At 44.1% G+C, this 19,729-nt stretch overlaps 7 protein-coding genes and 1 long non-coding RNA gene across 11 annotated transcripts; 5 read left to right on the forward strand and 3 right to left on the reverse strand.

The window, feature by feature from the left end:
* The first annotated feature begins 98 nt into the window (after window positions 1-98).
* LOC6507026 lies at window positions 99-2,519 on the forward strand. Its single transcript, XM_044714407.1, has one exon. It carries the CDS (start codon window positions 168-170, stop codon window positions 1,248-1,250), a length of 1,083 nt encoding a protein of 360 aa, XP_044570342.1. The 5' UTR covers window positions 99-167; the 3' UTR covers window positions 1,251-2,519.
* LOC6507027 (serine protease 1) lies at window positions 1,708-2,519 on the forward strand. Its single transcript, XM_001956761.4, has one exon. The coding sequence runs from the start codon at window positions 1,708-1,710 to the stop codon at window positions 2,488-2,490; it is 783 nt and encodes a 260-aa protein (XP_001956797.1). The 3' UTR covers window positions 2,491-2,519.
* An 865-nt stretch (window positions 2,520-3,384) lies between these two features.
* On the reverse strand, window positions 3,385-3,918 carry LOC6492986 (serine protease 1; the record flags this gene model as incomplete). The annotated part of the gene is made up of 1 exon (XM_032454913.2): window positions 3,385-3,918. A coding segment is annotated over one exon (534 nt), but the record flags the coding sequence as incomplete, so codon positions are not given.
* A 932-nt stretch (window positions 3,919-4,850) lies between these two features.
* Window positions 4,851-5,116, forward strand: LOC116655857. Its single transcript, XR_004310938.2, has 2 exons — window positions 4,851-4,993; window positions 5,050-5,116. It is a non-coding gene; the product is annotated as an uncharacterized LOC116655857 (long non-coding RNA).
* Window positions 5,117-6,442: 1,326 nt separating this feature from the next.
* Window positions 6,443-10,403, forward strand: LOC6507029. Of its 2 annotated transcripts, XM_014909553.3 has the most exons (4): window positions 6,443-7,241; window positions 7,797-8,102; window positions 8,219-8,850; window positions 8,912-10,403. In XM_014909553.3, exons 2-4 carry the CDS (start codon window positions 7,814-7,816, stop codon window positions 10,139-10,141), a joined length of 2,151 nt encoding a protein of 716 aa, XP_014765039.1. In that variant the 5' UTR covers window positions 6,443-7,241; window positions 7,797-7,813; the 3' UTR covers window positions 10,142-10,403. The 2 variants fall into 2 exon arrangements, with proteins under 2 accessions (XP_014765039.1, XP_032310377.1); XM_032454486.2 differs by lacking the exon at window positions 6,443-7,241 and having other exon boundaries at window positions 8,258-8,850.
* Window positions 10,404-10,547: 144 nt separating this feature from the next.
* Window positions 10,548-13,596, reverse strand: LOC6492985 (tRNA 2'-phosphotransferase 1). 3 transcript variants are annotated; one of them, XM_001956758.4, is made up of 3 exons: window positions 13,196-13,593; window positions 12,344-12,772; window positions 10,548-12,289 (listed from the first exon to the last, which is right to left on the reverse strand). In XM_001956758.4, exons 1-3 carry the CDS (start codon window positions 13,482-13,484, stop codon window positions 10,719-10,721), a joined length of 2,289 nt encoding a protein of 762 aa, XP_001956794.2. In that variant the 5' UTR covers window positions 13,485-13,593; the 3' UTR covers window positions 10,548-10,718. The 3 variants fall into 3 exon arrangements, with proteins under 3 accessions (XP_001956794.2, XP_044570341.1, XP_014764162.1); XM_044714406.1 differs by lacking the exon at window positions 13,196-13,593 and adding an exon at window positions 12,843-12,857; XM_014908676.3 differs by lacking the exon at window positions 10,548-12,289 and having other exon boundaries at window positions 12,643-12,772; window positions 12,843-13,596.
* A 17-nt stretch (window positions 13,597-13,613) lies between these two features.
* LOC6507030 (NADPH-dependent diflavin oxidoreductase 1) lies at window positions 13,614-15,517 on the forward strand. The gene has a single exon (XM_001956756.4). It carries the CDS (start codon window positions 13,699-13,701, stop codon window positions 15,445-15,447), a length of 1,749 nt encoding a protein of 582 aa, XP_001956792.1. The 5' UTR covers window positions 13,614-13,698; the 3' UTR covers window positions 15,448-15,517.
* LOC6492984 (intraflagellar transport protein 122 homolog) lies at window positions 15,439-19,723 on the reverse strand. Its single transcript, XM_001956755.4, has 11 exons — window positions 19,548-19,723; window positions 19,250-19,480; window positions 17,743-19,197; window positions 17,205-17,687; window positions 16,874-17,148; window positions 16,667-16,814; window positions 16,409-16,609; window positions 16,225-16,345; window positions 16,011-16,167; window positions 15,680-15,957; window positions 15,439-15,625 (listed from the first exon to the last, which is right to left on the reverse strand). Exons 1-11 carry the CDS (start codon window positions 19,610-19,612, stop codon window positions 15,530-15,532), a joined length of 3,510 nt encoding a protein of 1,169 aa, XP_001956791.1. The 5' UTR covers window positions 19,613-19,723; the 3' UTR covers window positions 15,439-15,529.
* Window positions 19,724-19,729: the final 6 nt, after the last annotated feature.

Here is a 19,729-nt window from a genome sequence, read left to right on the forward strand (position 1 = left end):
TTAGGTGGGTAACTATTTTAAATCACTTTTCAAATCAGCAGACTTTGAAAAATTAGTTTTCATCTCAATTTTTCTAGATTTTTCTAATTTTATTCTAGATTTTATTTTGAAAACACTACATTCCAGACACACACATAATTATTTTTTATTAAAAAAAAAAAACAAAAATGGATAGGTCAAAAACAAAAAAATATCAAACAAAAGTCGCAAAGATTTTTTATTGCGACGAAGATAAAAGCGAAAAGGCGTCAGGAAAAAATGTGGAAAAGGCTACGGAGAATCAAGACCCGGTGGATCCGGAATCCTGGAGTAAATCGTCCAAGGACCTAGATGAAATCAACCTGGAACTCAAGGACATCAATAGATCCATTGACCAAATAGAGGCCAGATTATGTCGAGATCCCAGGCAGATTGGATGTTTTGAAACAGAGAAGTGTGTGGAGGATGACGACGACCAGTGGATGTTAGTCTATGGTAGCCGGGATGAGAGGATCCGCCAGATCCAGTGGAACTCGCGTCACATCCGTCGCCAGATGTCCGGCCTGGAAGAGTGCGCCACGATCGCCACCGCTCGGATCAGTGCGCTCGAGCAGCTCTTCCTCGACCAGACCTCGCACCTCTCGGAGCTACGCCGCCTCTATGAAGTGGTGCGCTCCTTCCACCTGACCAAGGAGCTTGAGGCAATGAAATGTCTTCAAAGGTATCGATATGCTCGCGGGCAGTTCGCCAGCTGGTGGGACATTTCCAGACTCGGTCACTTCCTCATCGATTCGTTTAAATTGCTAGTGGATCGCACCGAATCCCGTAGGAGCTATCTGGAGCGGAAGCGCCACGTTATTGAGCAGATATCGGCGACCAATGAGTTCTGCATGGCCCAATGCCGGGAGGCCTTGTTGAGCGTCCGCCAGCTGGACCTAGATCTAGATGTGATGGGTATTGGTAGGGTATCGGAAGCATGGGGGCGACCCGAAAGCGTCAATTCGGCATCCGTAGGCCAGTCCGCTGATAGCCGACTAATCGGACGGGCAATGCTTGTACGATCGAATCGGTGGTCTGGCCTCTATGGGTCGCCCAAGGCCATTAAGTTCAGTCAGGGCGAAATTATGGAGCTTCCGGTGAAAGTGCCGACGGTGGCCAATACCTGGTACGGTCGGATGCAGGAATTGCTACATGGCGATGCCCATAAAAAAAAGGCCAAGAAACAATTCGAAAATTCCTCTTCTCCGTGTAACGCTCTCCCTAAAACATAGATATTTTTGTTAAATTTACATTTTACTTTTTGTTAAGTCAAAAATATATAACATTTCTGCAATGATTGCAGATTTTTAAAATTATGTACTTCGTTGTCTGATCCTAAAAAATTAATTAATTAAATTTTTATTAAATCTCTCTTTGAAAAAGCTTAAGAGTCCAATTAATCTAAAACTGTAATGGATATTACAATTTCTACTGCCTACTTTGCGGCTCCCCTAATCAGTGATTACTAATCACAATTTTAAATAAAGATTATGAATTTGATTGTTTTCCTCACGTAAAATAATCAAGAGAAGATAATACGATGAATGAAAGAACCAAGTTATAATCAGTCGTTGATTTAGTATCCCACTAAACCATATCTCCCTTCTACTATCAAGTACGAACTTCATTGATTGCGCAGAGTATAAAAGGAGCCCCTGAAGCCAAAGAGGAGCAAGTTGTTTTCGCAACATGAAGGTATTCCTAACTATTCTGGCTCTGGCCGTGGCCTCCGCTTCGGCCTACGAAGGCATTGTCCACCCCAAGGACCTGCCGAAGGTGGCCAAGATCGAGGGCCGCATTACCAACGGCTACCCGGCGGAGGAGGGCAAGGCCCCCTACACCGTGGGATTGGGCTTCAGCGGAGGCTGGTGGTGCGGTGGCTCCATCATCTCCAACACCTGGGTCCTGACTGCCGAGCACTGCATCGGAGATGCCGCCTCCGTGACCGTCTACTTCGGAGCCACCTGGCGCACCAACGCCCAGTTCACCCACTGGGTTGGCAACGGCGACTTCATCAAGCACTCCAACGCTGACATCGCTCTGATCCGCATCCCCCACGTCGACTTCTGGCACATGGTCAACAAGGTGGAGCTGCCCAGCTACAACGATCGCTACAACGACTACAACGAGTGGTGGGCCGTGGCCTGCGGCTGGGGCGGCACCTACGATGGCTCTCCCCTTCCCGACTGGCTTCAGTGCGCCGACGTCCAGATCATCCACAACTCCGAGTGCGCCGGTGTCTACGGAACCGGCCTCGTGGGCGACAATATCATCTGCATCCGCGTCGTCGATGGCAGGGGAACCTGCGGTGGAGACTCTGGCGGTCCTCTGGTCACACATGACGGCGGCAAACTGGTGGGTGTCACCAACTGGGTTTCCGCTTCCGGCTGCCAAGTTGGTCACCCTGCTGGCTTCCAGCGTGTGACCTACCACCTGGACTGGATCCGCGATCATACCGGCATTGCTTACTAAACGAAATAAAAATTATTCGAATGCATTAATTTCAAAAGAGTATTCTTGGGTTTGGATATTGTTTAGAATCGAATCCGCTTAAGAATAAGTAACCTGGCTCCCCTATACAATTCTCAACCAAAAAAATAGTTCATATATTTTGATGGAGAATCGATCCACCAATCGTTTAAGGTATTCCGTTTAAGAATCGGATGGTTTTTGGCAAAGATGCAGCCTTCCCTGTGGGTCATATTGGCTTCCCCATGGATTCTTTAACATTTTGAAGGGGATGCCCTGGAAAAGTTGACGAAAAATCTAAAAAATATTCCGTTCTCAGATTTTGATGAAGATTGATGGAGAATCAATCCACCAATCGTTTAAGGTATTCCGCTTAAGAATCGGATAGTTTTTGGCAAAGATACAGCCTTCCCTGTGGGTCATATTGGCTGCCCCAATGCATCCTTTAACATTTGATCCCCTGAAAAAGTTGACGAAAAATATAAAAAATATTTCGTTCTCAGGTTTTGATGCAGATTGATGGGGAATCAATCCACCAATCGTTTAAGGTATTCCGCTTAAGAATCGGATAGTTTTTGGCAAAGATACAGCCTTCCCTGTGGGTCATATTGGCTGCCCCAATGCATCCTTTAACATTTTGAAAGGGATCCCCTGGAAAAGTTGACGAAAAATATAAAAAATATTTCGTTCTCAGATTTTGATGCAGATTGATGAAGAATCAATCCACAAATCGTTTAAGGTATTCCGTTTAAGAATCGGATGGTTTTTGCCAAAGATACAGCCTTCCAGGTAGGTCATATAGGCTCCCCCACGAATTCCTTATTCCGAAGGATAAGCATGTTTGGAAATTTCTTAACTACTTTCAAAGTTGTGCCATTTATATAATCTTTATTTCGTTTAGTAAGCAATACCGGTGTGGTCGCGGATCCAGTCCAGGTGGTAGGTAACCCGCTGGAAACCAGCAGGAGCACCCGACTGGCAGCCAGCAGAGGAGCCGAAGTTGGTGACACCTACCAGCTTGGTACCGTCGTGTGTGACCAGGGGGCCGCCGGAGTCGCCGCCGCAGGTAGACTTGCCATCGGGGGTCCTCACGCAGATGATGTTATCACCGACGGTACCGCTGCCATAGTAGCCCTGGCACTCGGAGTTGTGCATGATCTGGAGGTCGACGCACTGCATGTAGTCGGGCAGAGGGGAGCCATCGTAGGTGCCGCCCCAGCCGCAGGCCACGGCCCACCTTTCGTTGTAGTCGTTGTAGCGATCGTTGTAGCTGGGCAGCTCCACCTTGTTGACCATGTGCCAGAAGTCGACGTGCGGGATGCGGATCAGAGCGATGTCAGCGTTGGAGTGCTTGATGAAGTCGCCGTTCCCAACCCAGTGGGTGAACTGGGCGTTGGTGCGCCTTATGTCCTTATGTCTGGACCGTATCAGTTAAGTTGGCTAACATAATGGGTCATATATATACTCTGCCCGATAGGATTAGGCACTCCATTTTTTTATTGGTCTCTTAAAGAAACATACTATCTATACAAGACATTGAATTAATTTTCCTATTCTAGGAAATATTGGGAATTTCTAAAATAACTTCTACAGTTCCTAATTAACTCTTTTTAAAACAAATATTATTTATTCAAGTTTGCACTTAAAAACAAGAACTACGATCTTGATACGTTTTTATTAAAATATACGGCCTTTCTTTGTCATTATCTATCCATTCATGCGGTTTCATTCAGGTTGATTAGATTCAAATATTTACAATGTGCATCTAGTATCAAAACAAGTGCAAAGTGCCTAGGCAGGACGGCGATTATTCAGATTTAGTTTAATGCGATGGCCATAAATTCCAAAAACCAAAGTGAATATTTTATCTATAGAAATTCATCTATTCGAAACTTCACTGTACTTGTAGATTTTAAAGATAAGATATTTAATTTATGTTTTTTGATATAGAGCTAAGTGTTTGGCGTAGATTTAAAGAGTAAATGGGTATATATTTTAGGAAAAAGCATAATACATATTCAAAATCATATGTTTTTATATTTAGTGGTGGGCATTTCGAATCATAATTTTTCGAATCAGATGGTCTGCCGATCAGATAAACATATTTTAGTTTCTCTTCTTCAGTTCTCTATAGTTGCGTGAATCTTTGTGGTCATTATCTTCTTGAAAGCTTTCGTTTGTTTATGTATTTTGAAAATTTTTCAAATTGATTTGATTTAGTATGTTTTCTTGAATATATACTAAAACGGTGGCCTTGTATGCGTAGTTCATAATCGGATGCTTAACAATTTCGGTCCGGCACATGAGAGAATTTCGACCACAACACCCATCCCCCCACTCATCGGCCACGACCAACAAGTGTGTGTGGAGTACGAGGACAAAGAGATTGTAGTAAAAGTGTGGCAAGAGAAAGGAAAGGGTAGGTTTGTGAAATAGCAACACGAGTCCCGTTAACAGCACGTGCCACAACTTGTGCTCCAATAGCCCCAAAAACTGCGCAGACGCAGTGAGTGTGAAAAGTTTTCGACTCACTTTTGGCAAATAAACATTGCATACTTTCAGGAATTGCTCGCGAACTGCAATGCATTGTAGCTGTTGCTAGTGCACAGAGAGAAAATAGTGAAAGGAATAAACAGTGAGAGGAAGCGGTGCTACTTAGGGTCTGAAACAGAGCTTTCTAAAAAAGGTTTACAAACATATTTTTTCAATCATATTTTTATTTCAACAATTTTTAATAAAACATATGATTCTCCTAGGATACTTAATAGTTTCTTCCTCTAAAGTCCTTTTTAATTATTCAAGAGAATATCCAGTAACAAATACACCCACCATAAAAGTTAGAATATATATAAAAATAATCTATAATCTAAATAAAAATCTAAATATTTAAAACATAATTCTAATCTTTTGTAAAGCCCTTTCCTTTACTATACTCTGTTTTCTAATCTCGGTGTAGTTGCTGTTTTTTTTTCTGTTGCTGTGAGAGTGTAAAAAATCTCACATCGCATCGTCGGCACCGACAACGTCCGTCGCCTTCGTCATTCGCCCCGTGGTCGTCGGAAAAGTCGGCTGGGAAAAGCCTGAAAATCACTCGCCAGCCGCATTATACGATGCGCCAGCAAGGACATCGGCCCAAGTCGCGCATCGCCAATTTCTAGCTACGCTCTGAGTTTAAACTGAAACTGCAAATATTTTAATATTTGCTGCAATCAATAGGCCTCCAATTACACACGCACCATGTGAGTATCAGGATATGAGTGTGGCCTAAATATTGGAGCAATTTCTGGCACATACGCTATGGAGCAATGAAGAATTTCCAGTGGGTTCGGAAGTGTTTGCAATCTTCGTTTTAGTGTGTATTGGTGTGCGTGTGTATCTGTGAGTGGGCCTGTTTGTATCGGTCTGCGTATCCGTATCCGTATCTGTATCTGTATCTGCAGGCGGTGTGTGTGCTCAACAAAACGATTGCAATTTTACGCTGACGCTGCAACAGAGGCAGTTCGCTTCAATGGAACTTGACATGACCCCCCGAACCACCACACACCCCCTCCATTTGGGGACATAGTGTGTGTGTGTGTATGAGTGTGTGTTATTTTTACCACCGCAAAGTGTCCTCGACACACACATTCTAACAAAAAATGGACTCCAATTGCACGCTATTCTCCTTCAACCATTCCTATAGATTATAATAATTTTTATAGAAAAAAATCCATTATTCTGCCTTTTTGCATCAAGTCCCTGAAGAGCTTTCGTCATTGAAATTTAATGGATTACTCAGATGCATAGGCTATTAAGAAAAGTGTCGTCACTTTTTAATGCGAGACTTTGAATGCTCAGCGTAAATTTCATAGCCAATATTTATATTTAGTCAACTTAATAATACAACAACTTAATATTTAATTAGCTATTCTTCGCGAAATATTGCTCTGATTGCTCTGTTAAATACCATATAGCTTCGTAAAATGAATTTACAAACAAAAAAAATATCAAATAAGTGGACCACTTCTTCCGGTTTGATAAAAAGTTATACAAACATTAAAAAAATATTATATCAGCTAGTTTTCTAAAAAATGAGGCTTAGTTTTATCAAAACCCGCATGGAGTAACTTGTACAGAAATATATCATCATATAGTTCATTTCAAGTTTTAATCCAAACACTTATTCATTATTTCATCAAAAGGTATATAGAAATACGTACATACGTGTCTTACCCTCAAATAGTAGGTACTAATATCATAAATTATATAAAGTCAGCTATAAAAACGTGTCATGGATTAACACAACAATATTAAAATAAAAAAAAAACGTTAAAAAACGAAATAGAAAATATGGAAACTTGATGACTGCACCACAGCGTCGTGATCGTGATCGATGAAATAATAATGCCGGCATGCAACATTTCCCCTCTGATAGTTTCCCCCAAACAATACCTTAAACCCATGGGTACCCGCATCATTTGAATTCAGATTTTTGTTTAGAGAGCCTCGAAGCACTCGCGGTTCGGCTGTCAACGTGTTCGGATCGCTGAATATTCGCTGGCGGACACAGCATTTCCATTAATTAAATTCGCGAAAAATTTTAGCAAGGAATACCCCTAAGACCCCTTCGTTTGGCCCAGCCCAAGGTTGGCTGTGGGACAGTTTTATTTATAAAAACATTGGGTTGAGATATACTATTTAAAATAAACAAAAATGTGCGACAGCAAGTGTTCGATAAATCTAAATAAGTCAAGACCTTCGTTGACCTTTTGAAGGTATGCGATTTCTTGTCTTTCTTGCCAATAAGTCAGTTTGTATTATAATCATACTAACATTAAACGAATATATAACTACCAAGAATTTTGGAAGTTGTTCCAAACGTTAAAGTCCCTTAAAAATACAAAGGGTTTAAGGGTTAAGGGTTAAGAAACTATTCAAATTTTTTTAGCAGTGAAATTTACAAAACCTTACATCTGCGTAACTTGTTTATTTTTTGTTTTTGTCGTAAAAACTAAATATTTAGAAGTCAGCAGAAATTAATATTATTGCTACATTTTTTTCGTCTGGCTCGCTTTTTAATTTTCAATTTCGCTAATAGCACAGAACCCTTTAAGCTGTTACAAATTTTTTTATGACTTGTAAACGAATGTGCTATTATCATTGTAATTTAATATTTACAAGCTTTCAAAAAGCAAAGTAATAACAAAAAATAATTATTTAAAACAATAGAAAGATATCATTTAAATGGCATCTCTATAAAAATTGTTTGCAAATTTTAATTTGAAAAGTTTTATATAAATATCGTTGTTTGATTACTTTTTCATGGCCAGCCGAGAGCTTAAATGTCATGGCAGAAAAAAGGCTACTGCTGGAGCGGGCAGACTCCCCAGAAGCGGAGAAGCTGGAAGTGCACATGACCAGAAGGAAGTCTATCCTGCAGGTTATTCAGCACCGACATCTGTCCGCTAGCTGCCGGGTTTTTGCACTCCGACGGAAATCGGTACTCGCATTAGTGGTGGCTTTTGTCTTTTTCTACTTCCTCATTGGAAGACCCGACTGGGTGAATGTCCTGGACTTGGATGCCCTGCATGCGGACAACTTCCTCCCCGTTCATCATCAGTCCACAGCCGTAGATGGTGAGTCCTTCAAGGATAATCCGTTGCATGCCTAGTTTCATATTTTGTGTGTTTCTGTGTCCTTTATTTTTGTGTATTTTTTGGTTTTTGTGTATGTCCTGTGTGTTCGGTGACAGTAACCCACCATAATGAGAGTATTCAATTTATCCCGGAAGGCTTCCTCGTATATAGCAATTCCTGCCGCATCCAGGAAGTGGATCCCTACAAGCCGGAGGTGATGCGTCACTTTAAGAGGATGAAATATACGCCCTGCCAGAAGCTGCCACCGTTGACCCAAGTAAAGTTCGACGAAAAATCCCAAAAGTACAACCTACGCATCGACGGCGAGGCTTCCACGAAATATCCTAAGGGCCATCAGCTGCACTGCTGCTATATGGTGGTGGAGCGGATCAATGAGTCGGAGGTCAACTACACAAAATGTCATGTTTTCAAGGGAAGCACCGAACTACCCAATTCCGCAGAGGGCATCATCGTAAAGTGCACTTCCAACAACGTGCAAATTTACATCAACGGTCATGCCACCGTTCCCGTCAAGGAGGCGGTCCAGCAGAGACTCCAAGCAGCATCCGAGAAGGATACGCAGGAGAACGTAGTGGATACGGGAAAGGAAGATGCTAAGACTCGGCCACTCAGTGTCCTGATGCTTGGAATCGATAGCATTTCCCGAGTGAATCTCATACGGGCCATGCCCAAAACAGCCCAATATCTGTATGACAATGACTGGTTCGAGCTGGCAGGATACAACAAGGTAATAAATAAAAAATCCTAACATCCTGAACTATAAAACTAATTCTTATATCTCTTCTCAGGTGGATGACAATACATTCCCCAACATCATGGCCGTGACCACCGGCTACAATCTGGGCAACGCCCATAAGGCCTGTTCCCCTCTGAAGGTTGGCGGCTTGGACAAGTGCAGATTCATCTGGAAACTGTATCAGGAACATGGCTATGTAACAGCCTACGCGGAGGATGCGGTGAAGATCAATACCTTTAACTATCTGAAGAAGGGTTTCGTGCATCCGCCGACGGATTACTACCTTCGTCCGTACCTCACCGCCGCCGAAAAGCTCCTGGACCGCACCGTCGTCATGGGGTTGCCCCACTGCCTGGGCTACGAAACGGCCGCGGAGCATGTGTACGACTATGCGATGGAGTTCACCAGGAGGTACCTCAACGACACCTACTTCGGGTTCTTCTGGACCAACACACACTCTCATAGCGACATATCGCAGACAAGCAGCATGGATGACTACATGGTAGAGTTTCTGCAGAAATTGGTGCTCCAGGGCACAATGGAAAACAGTATTGTAGTGTTCTTCAGTGATCATGGTCTGCGGTTTGGCCCAACCAGAGTCACCTGGTCGGGTCACTTAGAGGAGAGGCTGCCGGCGATATTCTTTTGGTTGCCGGAACACCTGAGGAAATCCCATCCGGAGTTTGTCCAGGCACTGCAGGTGAATAAGAATCGCTTGACCACTCCATACGATCTCCATCTGACCATAAAGCATATACTCTCTCTATCCGGTCGAGTGGACTATGAGTCTCTGGGCCCAGCGCCCGACTGTCCCCAGTGCCAGACTCTACTCCGACCTGTACCGCTCCAGAGGAGTTGCTCCGATGTCAGCATTGCGGATCATTGGTGCACCTGTTGGGCGTACGAAAGCGTATCCAGTAGCTCTCAAGAAATCCGCAAGCTGGGCAAGCGTGTGGTAACATACCTGAACACTTTTGTAGCTGAGTTCCGGAACGGGACATACGCCAAACTCTGTGTACCACTTTCTCTACACAAAATCCGCTCGGCATTTCGGGCACATCCCAATGCCCTCGATCCGGAGGATGTGAAAACCTATCGACTGATATTTGTCACATTACCGAATAATGGGTGGTATGAGGCTACGGTCCGACATAATCGGACGGATGAATCTGTTGTTGTTACGGGCTCTGTGAGCCGATTAAATGTTTATAGTGGCGAGTCCGAGTGCATGAAGGACTTTGCTGCTAAAAAATATTGCTACTGCCGGCAAAAAAAGGGTTAGGAATAAGATTAGACTTTAAGGCTAGTGCCCAAGTGCCGTTAATCAGGTTCCAATCTGGCAATTATATTGTATATATCTTTAAACATATATTTATAAACATATTTATATATAAACATATATATATATATCTCATTTTGCCCGAAACTTTAAGGTGTGCTTTCTGAACTTCTTAAACTTATATCCCAATGTGATATAGATTTATATTTTTACATACATTGTTTGTCAGTTAAAAAAAAAAAATATGTGTAAACAGCAAATAATAACTTTCTTACATCTGAATTTATATCATTTTGTCTTAATATAATTAAGGTATGTAATTAGCAAAAGCCATTCCGTAGATCGTTTCTAAAGCACACCTTCCATTGTAAATAACGTACTACTAGCTCCAAGAGATTCTTGCCAATAATTAGCTTAAACATAGGATTATATATTAGTCGCTTAATTACTAATTGTTACACTTATGATTTGTTATAGTCACTGCAAAATAATAATTCTGTTTAAAGAAGAAAAAAAAGTCCTTTAACTCGGTCATATATGGAATTTAGAAATTCAAATCTAAAAGTTCGAAGGTAATGGATTATGGCGACTCGTTTGGATTAACAGGTTTAGAGCCCATAGTGCTGAACTTCCAAGTGCTAGCCTTCTCTTTAAAACTATAGTTACCCAGTAAGTTCTTAAAAGCCTTGAAAAACTTCGTGAGAGGACTATTTCTTTGGAGACCCAACGAATCCCCTGGCAGCGGCTGGATATCTAAACGGATCTCCTTGTAATCGTCACTAGCCAGCAGCGAAAATATACCATTTGCAGAGACCGCATAGGCGGGGTTCCCAGCCCGCATCTTTCCAAATTCAATTGTCTGTTGCAGTTGATGAGCAAAGAAAGATTGGCCTGCCCCACGCTGGAAACTCCGCCCAGTCCAAGTGTCCAGATTCGTGGTAATGAGCCACTGGTAACTGAACGGTTCTTTGGATTCCCTCAACTCTATTTTCATGCCATAAATCTGAGTGAGCACATCCTTGATGGTGTCCACATAGCAGGTCAGCCAGTAATAGTAAATAGATTTATTTCCTTCTATGACTAGATTTAAAACGCCAGAGCGCAAGTACTTGAGATCATTGGTGCTGGGTGTGATGACATGGCTCCTTACTATTGGGGGGCCATTGTAAGCCGAAGCCGATTCCACTTTGGTTTCACTTTCTGTCGTTTTTGGTTGCTCCGATAGTTCTATTTCCGTTCTCTGCTGCTTTGGTGGAGTGGCTTTTCCCTTATGTACGTCGGTCACTAATTTATCCGCTAAACCAAATAGTAAACAGTCATAGAGCTGCGCTGGATTTTGTAAAAGATTCTGCTCATTACAAGCTTGCGCCGCCAGCCTTAAACACTGTCTGAGGTAAGAGAGATTCGTTGGAGAAACACCCTTGGCCACGTTGTGTTGCAGCTCAAAGGGATCCTGTACGCACATGAAGCGATCCAGTTGAAATGGTTCGGGGGCTTCGCCAACTGATTCCTCCATGGTTTTAAGCTGATATTCATACTCAGGAAATCCGCCAGGCCTGGCCAGGGTCTCTTTATCGAGGGCACAGCCCAAAAATGGACTCAAAACACATTTCTCAAAATCAACATTACTGAAGTATTCAAAGAATCCCCTAATCAAATCCAATGTTTTCAACGCTCTTGGAATCGGAGGAACTAGCTGCAAACAGTAGGCATAGTTAACGCCAAACACATTCACCGGTGGACAGAGCGACTGCAACTGCTTAATAGGAGGCAACAACTTTCGCACTTGTAGGCTAACCAAAATCATACTCAGCAGGCAATAGCTTGTCATGCTGCCGTGTCCAATGAGTTTTAACTTCTTGGCCCAGATTTTAAGGAACAAACACAGCTCACGCAGTCTTTCATCGCGAAGTATTAGTTCGCCCACGAATCTGGAATTGTATGTACTATTCGGATTCGACATGTTGATATCTATACTCAATCCCGTCAAGGTGTGCTTGCAGCGTATAATGGGCACACGGGCATGGCGGATAGTAAAGATATCCGTAAAGCACTTGGAGCGACGTAAAAAGTGTGAGACCCTGTTGTAGAGCTGTTTGTGCATCATGTTTTGATCATCGCAAGGCTGCAGATACAAGTCGATGTCGCTTTCTAAATAATAAAGAATATTGTAAAAGGATGGAATATGTTGCTGTCAAGACTTACCCTTTAAAGATAATCCGGTGACCAGTGAACCAAAAGGAAACACCTTAACCCGGCCCTTCATCTCCTTTTCAATACAGTTCCTAACATGGCCGAAGCAGCTCTCTAGCTTCCTGAGATCACTAGCATAGAAATCCAAGACGGTGCGCAGGTGACCACCGGTCGCCGACTGCTCGAGCACTTCCTGCAGCTCGCTGCGCTCGGATTGGGTTTGTGCGCTGGTGAAAAGCTTAGTGATGGCGTTCAGACGCTGCCGCAGCTGCTTTTGCGGTTTGTTGGCATGCTTCAATAGCTCATGGGCTAAACAATCCTGGGTGCTCAGAAAAGGAGCGGCACAGACCATGCAGAGCACCGGGTTCTGATTCCAAGTCAGATTTGCGTCAGTGCATCCCTCTCTCGGCTGTGTTTGCTCCGAGGCGGGGGCCGGCATTTCTGCAAATACAATAGATAGACAAACGATCAATCGGATTTCTTTGGGAGCAAAGTTTATTCAGTAACAAACTCAAAAAATATTAAATCATTATATCAAAGCCTCCCCAGATTTCTTGTCCACGACTTTTAGGAAATAAGTAGGAGGTATTGCACCTTCTATTCCAGCGCATAATATAACTTTGTTGCTGGATACAAAGAGCGGGATTTTATCTGAAAGGATCTTCTCAACATTGAGGTATATGAGAATCTGGCAATCACTTCGAAAGCCACTCAATATGGAGTTGATTTTATCGCTACTGGCAAAGTGCACATGGTTACGATTTATCTTTTTCAATCCCTGAGTTTTAATCCTATCCCAATATCTGTAATAAGTTCCATGGACTGCCTGGGGGGCTTGACTGGCGTGCGTAATTCGTTCCAGACCTTCGGAGTCGCCCTCTAACACATCCAAGGAGTGACCTTGATTGGCGCGTATCTCATGGATGGATTTCTTTTCATTCCAGCGCAGGGTAAATCTCTGCTTGGCATCCGCCGACGTCATCTCCTGCAGTTTCTCCAAAGTGAAGCATTTAAATTGTGGATGATTTGCCAGGTCGGACACGTTAACGAACCCATCTGCCTGGATAGGAATCCCCTCCGACTTGGCACCATGCCGCAACAGCCAGGTCAGCTTCTTACTCAGACGAATTTCGATGGGTTCTTTCGGTGGCATTGGCCCGAGTACTACCTTATAATAAGCAAACTTAAAATCAAAACAGTTTTTTTTGCAAATTTTGATAGAATGACAACGTTTAGTGTGACCATTATTGATTTTGAAAATGTGATTTATCGAACCGGTTATCGATAACATATGCAAATGTTAGTTAACAGCCCGTTATCAACAATTTCGTCAGTAATTTTTAATACAGATTTCAAAATTCCAAAATATGCGGCTTTTGGTCCTCTATGGTAGTCAAACAGGAACTGCCCAGGACGTGGCAGAGCAGATATGGAGGGAGTCTCACTTACTGGGGTTCCAGGGACCGGTGCTCCCCTTCGAGGACTACGACATGCAGAAACTCATTGAGGAGCGCCTCGTGGTCTTTGTGGTGGCCACCACAGGTGATGGAGTGGAGCCGGACAACATGAAGCAGGCTTGGCGGTTCCTACTGAAACGCAGCCTGCCCGCCCAGTCCCTGCAGGGAATGCGGTTTGCTTGTTTGGGTCTGGGAGACTCGAGTTACCCAAAGTTCAACTATGCTGCCAAGAAACTGAGCAAAAGACTTCAAAATCTGGGTGCTACTTCCTTGTGTCCTGTCGGATTGTGCGACGATCAGCACGATTACGGACACTTGGGTGTTTCCCTCGTCTGGACCAAGGATCTTTGGGCGGTTCTTAAAACCACTTTAGGTTTGGATGAGGGAAAGCTCAACGGAAGCCATCCTACCATAACGAAATGGAAAGTAAAGCAATTGCCAGAGGGTTCTGAAACTACTGATCCCAAAAATCTACTTTGGAACCAAAAACTAGCTTCACATACGTTCCAGCTAAAGGGCATTCAAAGGACCACAGCTGAAAATCACTTTCAGGATGTTCGTTTCTTGAAGTTGGCACCCCAGGCGCAGGAAATCAATTGGGAGCCAGGAGATGTCATTGATGTCCAGCCCCAAAACAGCGACGAAGCTGTGAAAGCTTTCTTCGACCTAATCCGCGAGCATCAACTGGATTTCAATGAGGATACCATTGTGGAGGTCCTTAGTGCCCACCAGGACATGCCTCTTCCGAAAGCCTACTCCACGCCTTTGAGTCTTCAACAAGCAGCGAAATACATTTGGGATCTCAGTGCCAAGCCGCGGCAAGGATTCTTGGAGGTTCTCGGACAAAATTGCACAGACGAAATGGAGAAGGAGAAGCTGGAAGAGTTCTGTTCCGCCGAGGGGATCGACGAGCTGGTGGCTTACGTCAATAGGCCGCGCAGGACTCTTCTAGAAGTTCTGCAGGACTTCCGGCATGCCACCGCACACTTGACCGTTGGCCAGCTCTTTGAAATGATGCCTCTTATCCAGCCTCGCAGCTTCTCTATAGCCTCAGATGCGTCGGAACCTACGTTGGACTTACTGGTGGCTGTGGTTAACTACAAGACCATAATGCATACTCCGCGTCTTGGACTTTGCTCGAATTGGCTGAAAAGTCTCGAGCCTGGAACAGAATTACAGGGTGTAATCAAAAAAGGAACAATGACCTGGCCAAAGGACCTGAGTACTCCGCTTATAATGATAGGTCCTGGTACCGGCATCGCTCCCTTCCGTAGCATTATCCAGAACAGACTCAAAGCTCAGTCTTCAGGAGCTGCCATTGGTCCTCTCGTGGTATTCTTTGGATGCCGAAATAAAACTGCTGATTTTCATTTCGAAGAAGACTTTGATGCTTGGACCAAGACCAAGCAGGTAGAGGCTCACTTTGCTTTCTCCAGGGATGAGGATCACAAAGTCTACGTGCAACATTTGATCACCAAAAGTGGCCCACACTTGAAGTCCTTAATAAAGGACTTGAACGCATTTATTTACGTGGCTGGAAACTCCAACAACATGCCAAAATCCGTAAGAAAGGCTTTTATTGAGATCCTTGACGGCGATGCAGATTATGTGGACACAATGATTAAGCAAAGACGCTATCAGGAGGAGACCTGGGCTTAGAATGTAATTTATTTTCTTTTAAGTTTCTATTTGTACAGTTTGTGGACGGAAATTATATGTTTCAACCGAAGTTAAGGCCATTTCAAAAGTCCTCCAGCAGCTTTTCCGAGGATGTATGGCAGAAAGGACAGTATCCTTTCTGTAGTACTTGTAGCTCAAAGTCTTCCGCATAAAATAGCTGAAAAGAGTCTGGTTTAAAATTTTAAATATTTATTATATTAAAAAAACTCACCAGAAGGCAATTAGGGCAATAGGTAACTTGCAGGTCGGGCAATATGTTGCGATAATAAATGTTTCGCACATTCTTTCCCTGCCTCTTAAGGATGAGCACATGATTGGGATCGATGGCACGCAACCCATTACGATCCAAACTCAATGGTAAGGCACTCGCCACATCCTCGTTGAAGGGGTCAGAATCCTCTGCGTGCTTGGCAGGAGCCAAGAGCAGACGTTCCGCTTCGGCATCCGAAATATCCACCTCCGGATAAAATTGTACTAAGGGTAGGATTTCTGAAAGAGAAATTCAATAATATGGATTTGATATTTGAGATTTGTTTACTAACCAAATGAAACGAATGAGAAAATGTAGTCCTGCCTGCAGGTTGGGCAGCAGTTGTTATTCATGTGCTGGCTATAATTGGAGCATTTGTAGCAGAGCGGTAAAAGCTCCTCGGGATCGTTGAAGCCACTCTTGCAGGCCTTGCTATTCAAGAAGTTGAGCTGTAAAATAACTTAGATAAATGCATACTCATTAATTATTCTATAATAACTACTCACATCAATTTGCTCTTGCACTCCAGCTGGAGGTTTCAAAGATTGCAATCTTTTGTTGATCAGAAGGCACAATTTATTGGCCTGCAGAAACTTGGCCTGCTTCGCCAAAGTAAAAAGAACAGAACTAAGGAAAATATGTGCTTTGAAAAGATTGTTTCCGATTTGATTCCGAGATCCTCTAACTTACAACATGCTCACACCCTTGGGAACTCCTTTGTGCTCCACTTCGTTGAGTATAAAACGGCTCACATTAAACAAGCTAACCGGAGAGTGGGTGGTGAATGGTTCCTTCATATAGGAATAAATTACACTGTAGGCATAATAGACCTTGGCAATTCGTAAATGATTTTTGTACTCCGTCAGGTGATGATCAATCGGATTTTGTTCGCTAAAAATAAACAAATTGTATAATTAAAGAGATATTAGTTTTAAAAGGTAAACTTACTCCTTGGCATGGTAAATATCTAGAGATTGCTTCGCCAAAAGCCAGTAAAAGTAGCTAGCATCCAAGTATCTTTCTTCCACAATGGCCGTGTTGCTCAATTGCTTCAGCAGACGATTGGCCTCCTTAGTGCGTCCAGCCTTCAAGTAAGCTAAAGAGATATATATTATATATTGCCTTTTATATAAACGATAAACCCGGAAAGCTCACCCTGATGTGCTTCTATAAACTTATCCATCTCTGCCAACCATTGGCCATGCTGATAGTGCACTGTTGGTAGCAGTTCTGGCAAGGATTCCGCCAGTCGAAAAGCCTCTGGCCAATCCCTAACCTCTACGTGCAGCTGAACCACTTGAGCTTCATCCCCCAGCTTCTTGAAAATCTCGGCTGCCAGGGGCAAGGCCTTGAGGGTCCTGAGATTCTGTGCTACGGACTCCAGGGCCTCCCGATCGGTTAAGCTCAAGCGACGTCCAATATCGTAAAGCCTTTCAAAGGAGTTTAATAAATAAATGCAATACAAGACTTAAGAGGTTTAACTCACACGTCGGCCCATCCTTGCTCTGCCACTATATCGATGGCCTTCTGGTTCTCTCCAGCGGAAAGCAGCAACTCGGCAGCAGCTCGTGGCTCCTTCACAGAATAAGCCCACTCTGCCCGTTTTCGTACTAGTTCCTTCTTCTCCTGGGCAGTCCCATCTTTGATAAATTCCTGGGCCAAATCGAACATTCGTAGATCCGTGTACATCTCTAGAGCTCGAGAAGATTGGCCGCATTTAAGGAAAAGCCGGGCTGCCTCTTTAAACTTTCCCGCAAAAGCGCAGTTTTCCGCCAGGAGCACCTCCTTGGGAACAGCCGAGCGCTGTTGCTGATCTCTCAGCTCCCCAATCAACTTGAGCCATGGCAGGTTCCTAACCTTCACATAGGCATCACGAGCTATGTTGATGTGGAGCGCCTCCAGAGCAGATTGAGCCAATCCCTCCCAGTCGCTAGTGGTTACTCCCAAACAGGCTACTTGGTAAGCTTCTCTGAAAAAATAATAGTCATATAATATAAAAAATAATAAAATAATAATAAACTTACTCAAATAACCCCGCTTCGATGAACTGCCACATGGTGGAGCCAAGGGCCAGTGGGGTATTATGCATAATGTTTCCCCGCAGGCAGAAGGCAGTGGCTCCACAAAGACCAACCACAACACCGTGCATATTTTGTGGCGCCCTGGGCGGGAGATTCCCCACCCGAACACTCAATCCTCCAGTGGAATGAGTATAGCAGAGCATGGAATCTAGGTGGGTGTTCCAGGTAACACTGTTCACGCCCGTGTCTTGATACAAAATGGTATCATTGATTATATCCCGCACTACCAGCCGACCCACATCATCCACCACGGCAATTTTGCTCCTCTTTGAATTAATGTCCAGGCAGCGAACTGCAGAGACGGCCGTGGTGATCAGCAAGGGCAAGGAGTTATTGAGGAAGATTCGGAACACCTGCCCATTTTTTAGGCCCACCATGAGTCCTTCTCTTCCAACGGGGCCTCCAGTTACCTTGATGTACCGAATAAACGAATCCATCATCCACTCGCGTTGGAGGATTCCGGAGAAATCCAAGCATTGAAGTCGCTTTTCCTGGCAGAGGACTATGTGACGGCCACAAACTACCAGCAGACTGCAGTCGAACTTTTGCTGAATCTTCTCGCGAACTTTGTAATGCATTGGCTGATCTTCCCCAGAACTCAACTCGTACAAGACCACGCGTTCCGGTAATTGGACAGCCAGTCGGTTGCGATAAATGGCTATCTTCTGCACCAAATCGCGGCACTTAATCCTGACCTTCTGACCCGAAATCAAGTGCTGGATGATCACATCGCACATGTTTTCCCGAAAGGCGTACCTCTCCCGGTATAGAGCATGAACCGTACTTGAGGCAATGTTGAAGCAGGCAAGGGTGCCATCCTGGCATCCTATTGTATACGATTGGCCATTGGGATGCAGTGCCACAGTCCAGATCCAGGTATCGAAGCTATCGCCCAATGTTCCAAGGCGAATACCTTCCTTTGTGAAGAAGTGTAGACCCCCAGTACATCCTCCAACCAAACAGAACTCGCCACTCGGAAAATACTGCAGGCACAACGGGTCGAATCCGAGAGTCCTCTCCTTGCCAATCATCTGACCACTCAGGGTGTGAAAGGACAGCGTCTGACTCCAGTCTACCACACCGATGGTATCCACACAGCCTGGTCCATTGGCCGGACAGCATTGGACGCTGAAAACGTTACTGTTGGGACCACCAGGTCTATCGATGCGACCTTTCTCCTCTCCGAGCTTGTTCCGAATGGAAATCGTTCCATTGGCCAGGCCCAGAATCAGGTACTGACCATCGTTGGTCCACGAGCAGCCGTTGACCCTAGCGGATATCTTGTACTTTTGTACCGCTTTCTGATCCGCCGACCAGAAAGCAAAGTCGGACAAGGAACAGGAGGCCAGGTGGTGCGACACAGGATTGAAGCTCATGCACTGGATTGAGTCGCTATGTCTGAAAGAAGAAAGTTATATCTATGTATTTGAAGTTTTATAGGTATACTCACGAATATTTCAGGAGCCCCTCTAGCTGCGGGGACCACACAATGACCATCTTGTCAGAGGCTCCGCTGGCGAATCGCTTGCCATCCCGGGAATAGGCTACACAGTTAACCGTATCCTTATGAGCCTTTAGGGTATTCAGGAGGGATCCATCGTTGGGATCGTAGATGAGCAGGCGGTCCCCAGCAGCCACCACCAACTGGCTGCCATCAGGTGCATAGCAAACATTGTGGACGCTGGAAAAGGGGTTTTTCACTTACAGTTTTACAGCAACAGGTGGTTGATTCTTAGGAATTTATTTACGTGATCTCGTTGTCTTTGCTGTTGGGAAACTCGATGCGTTCCAGCCACTTTAAAACGCCACGCATCTTTGCGGGTTTTTTAATTTTACAGCAGCTGCATAGTTGAAGGAAATATCTAATAAGCGGTTTGTTGTTTACTTTCAGTTGCCATGGCAATTTTATTTAAGAACCATGGACTAGTGT

This window comes from Drosophila ananassae, chromosome 2R (genome assembly GCF_017639315.1).
Source record: "Drosophila ananassae strain 14024-0371.13 chromosome 2R, ASM1763931v2, whole genome shotgun sequence".
NCBI lineage: Eukaryota > Metazoa > Arthropoda > Insecta > Diptera > Drosophilidae > Drosophila > Drosophila ananassae.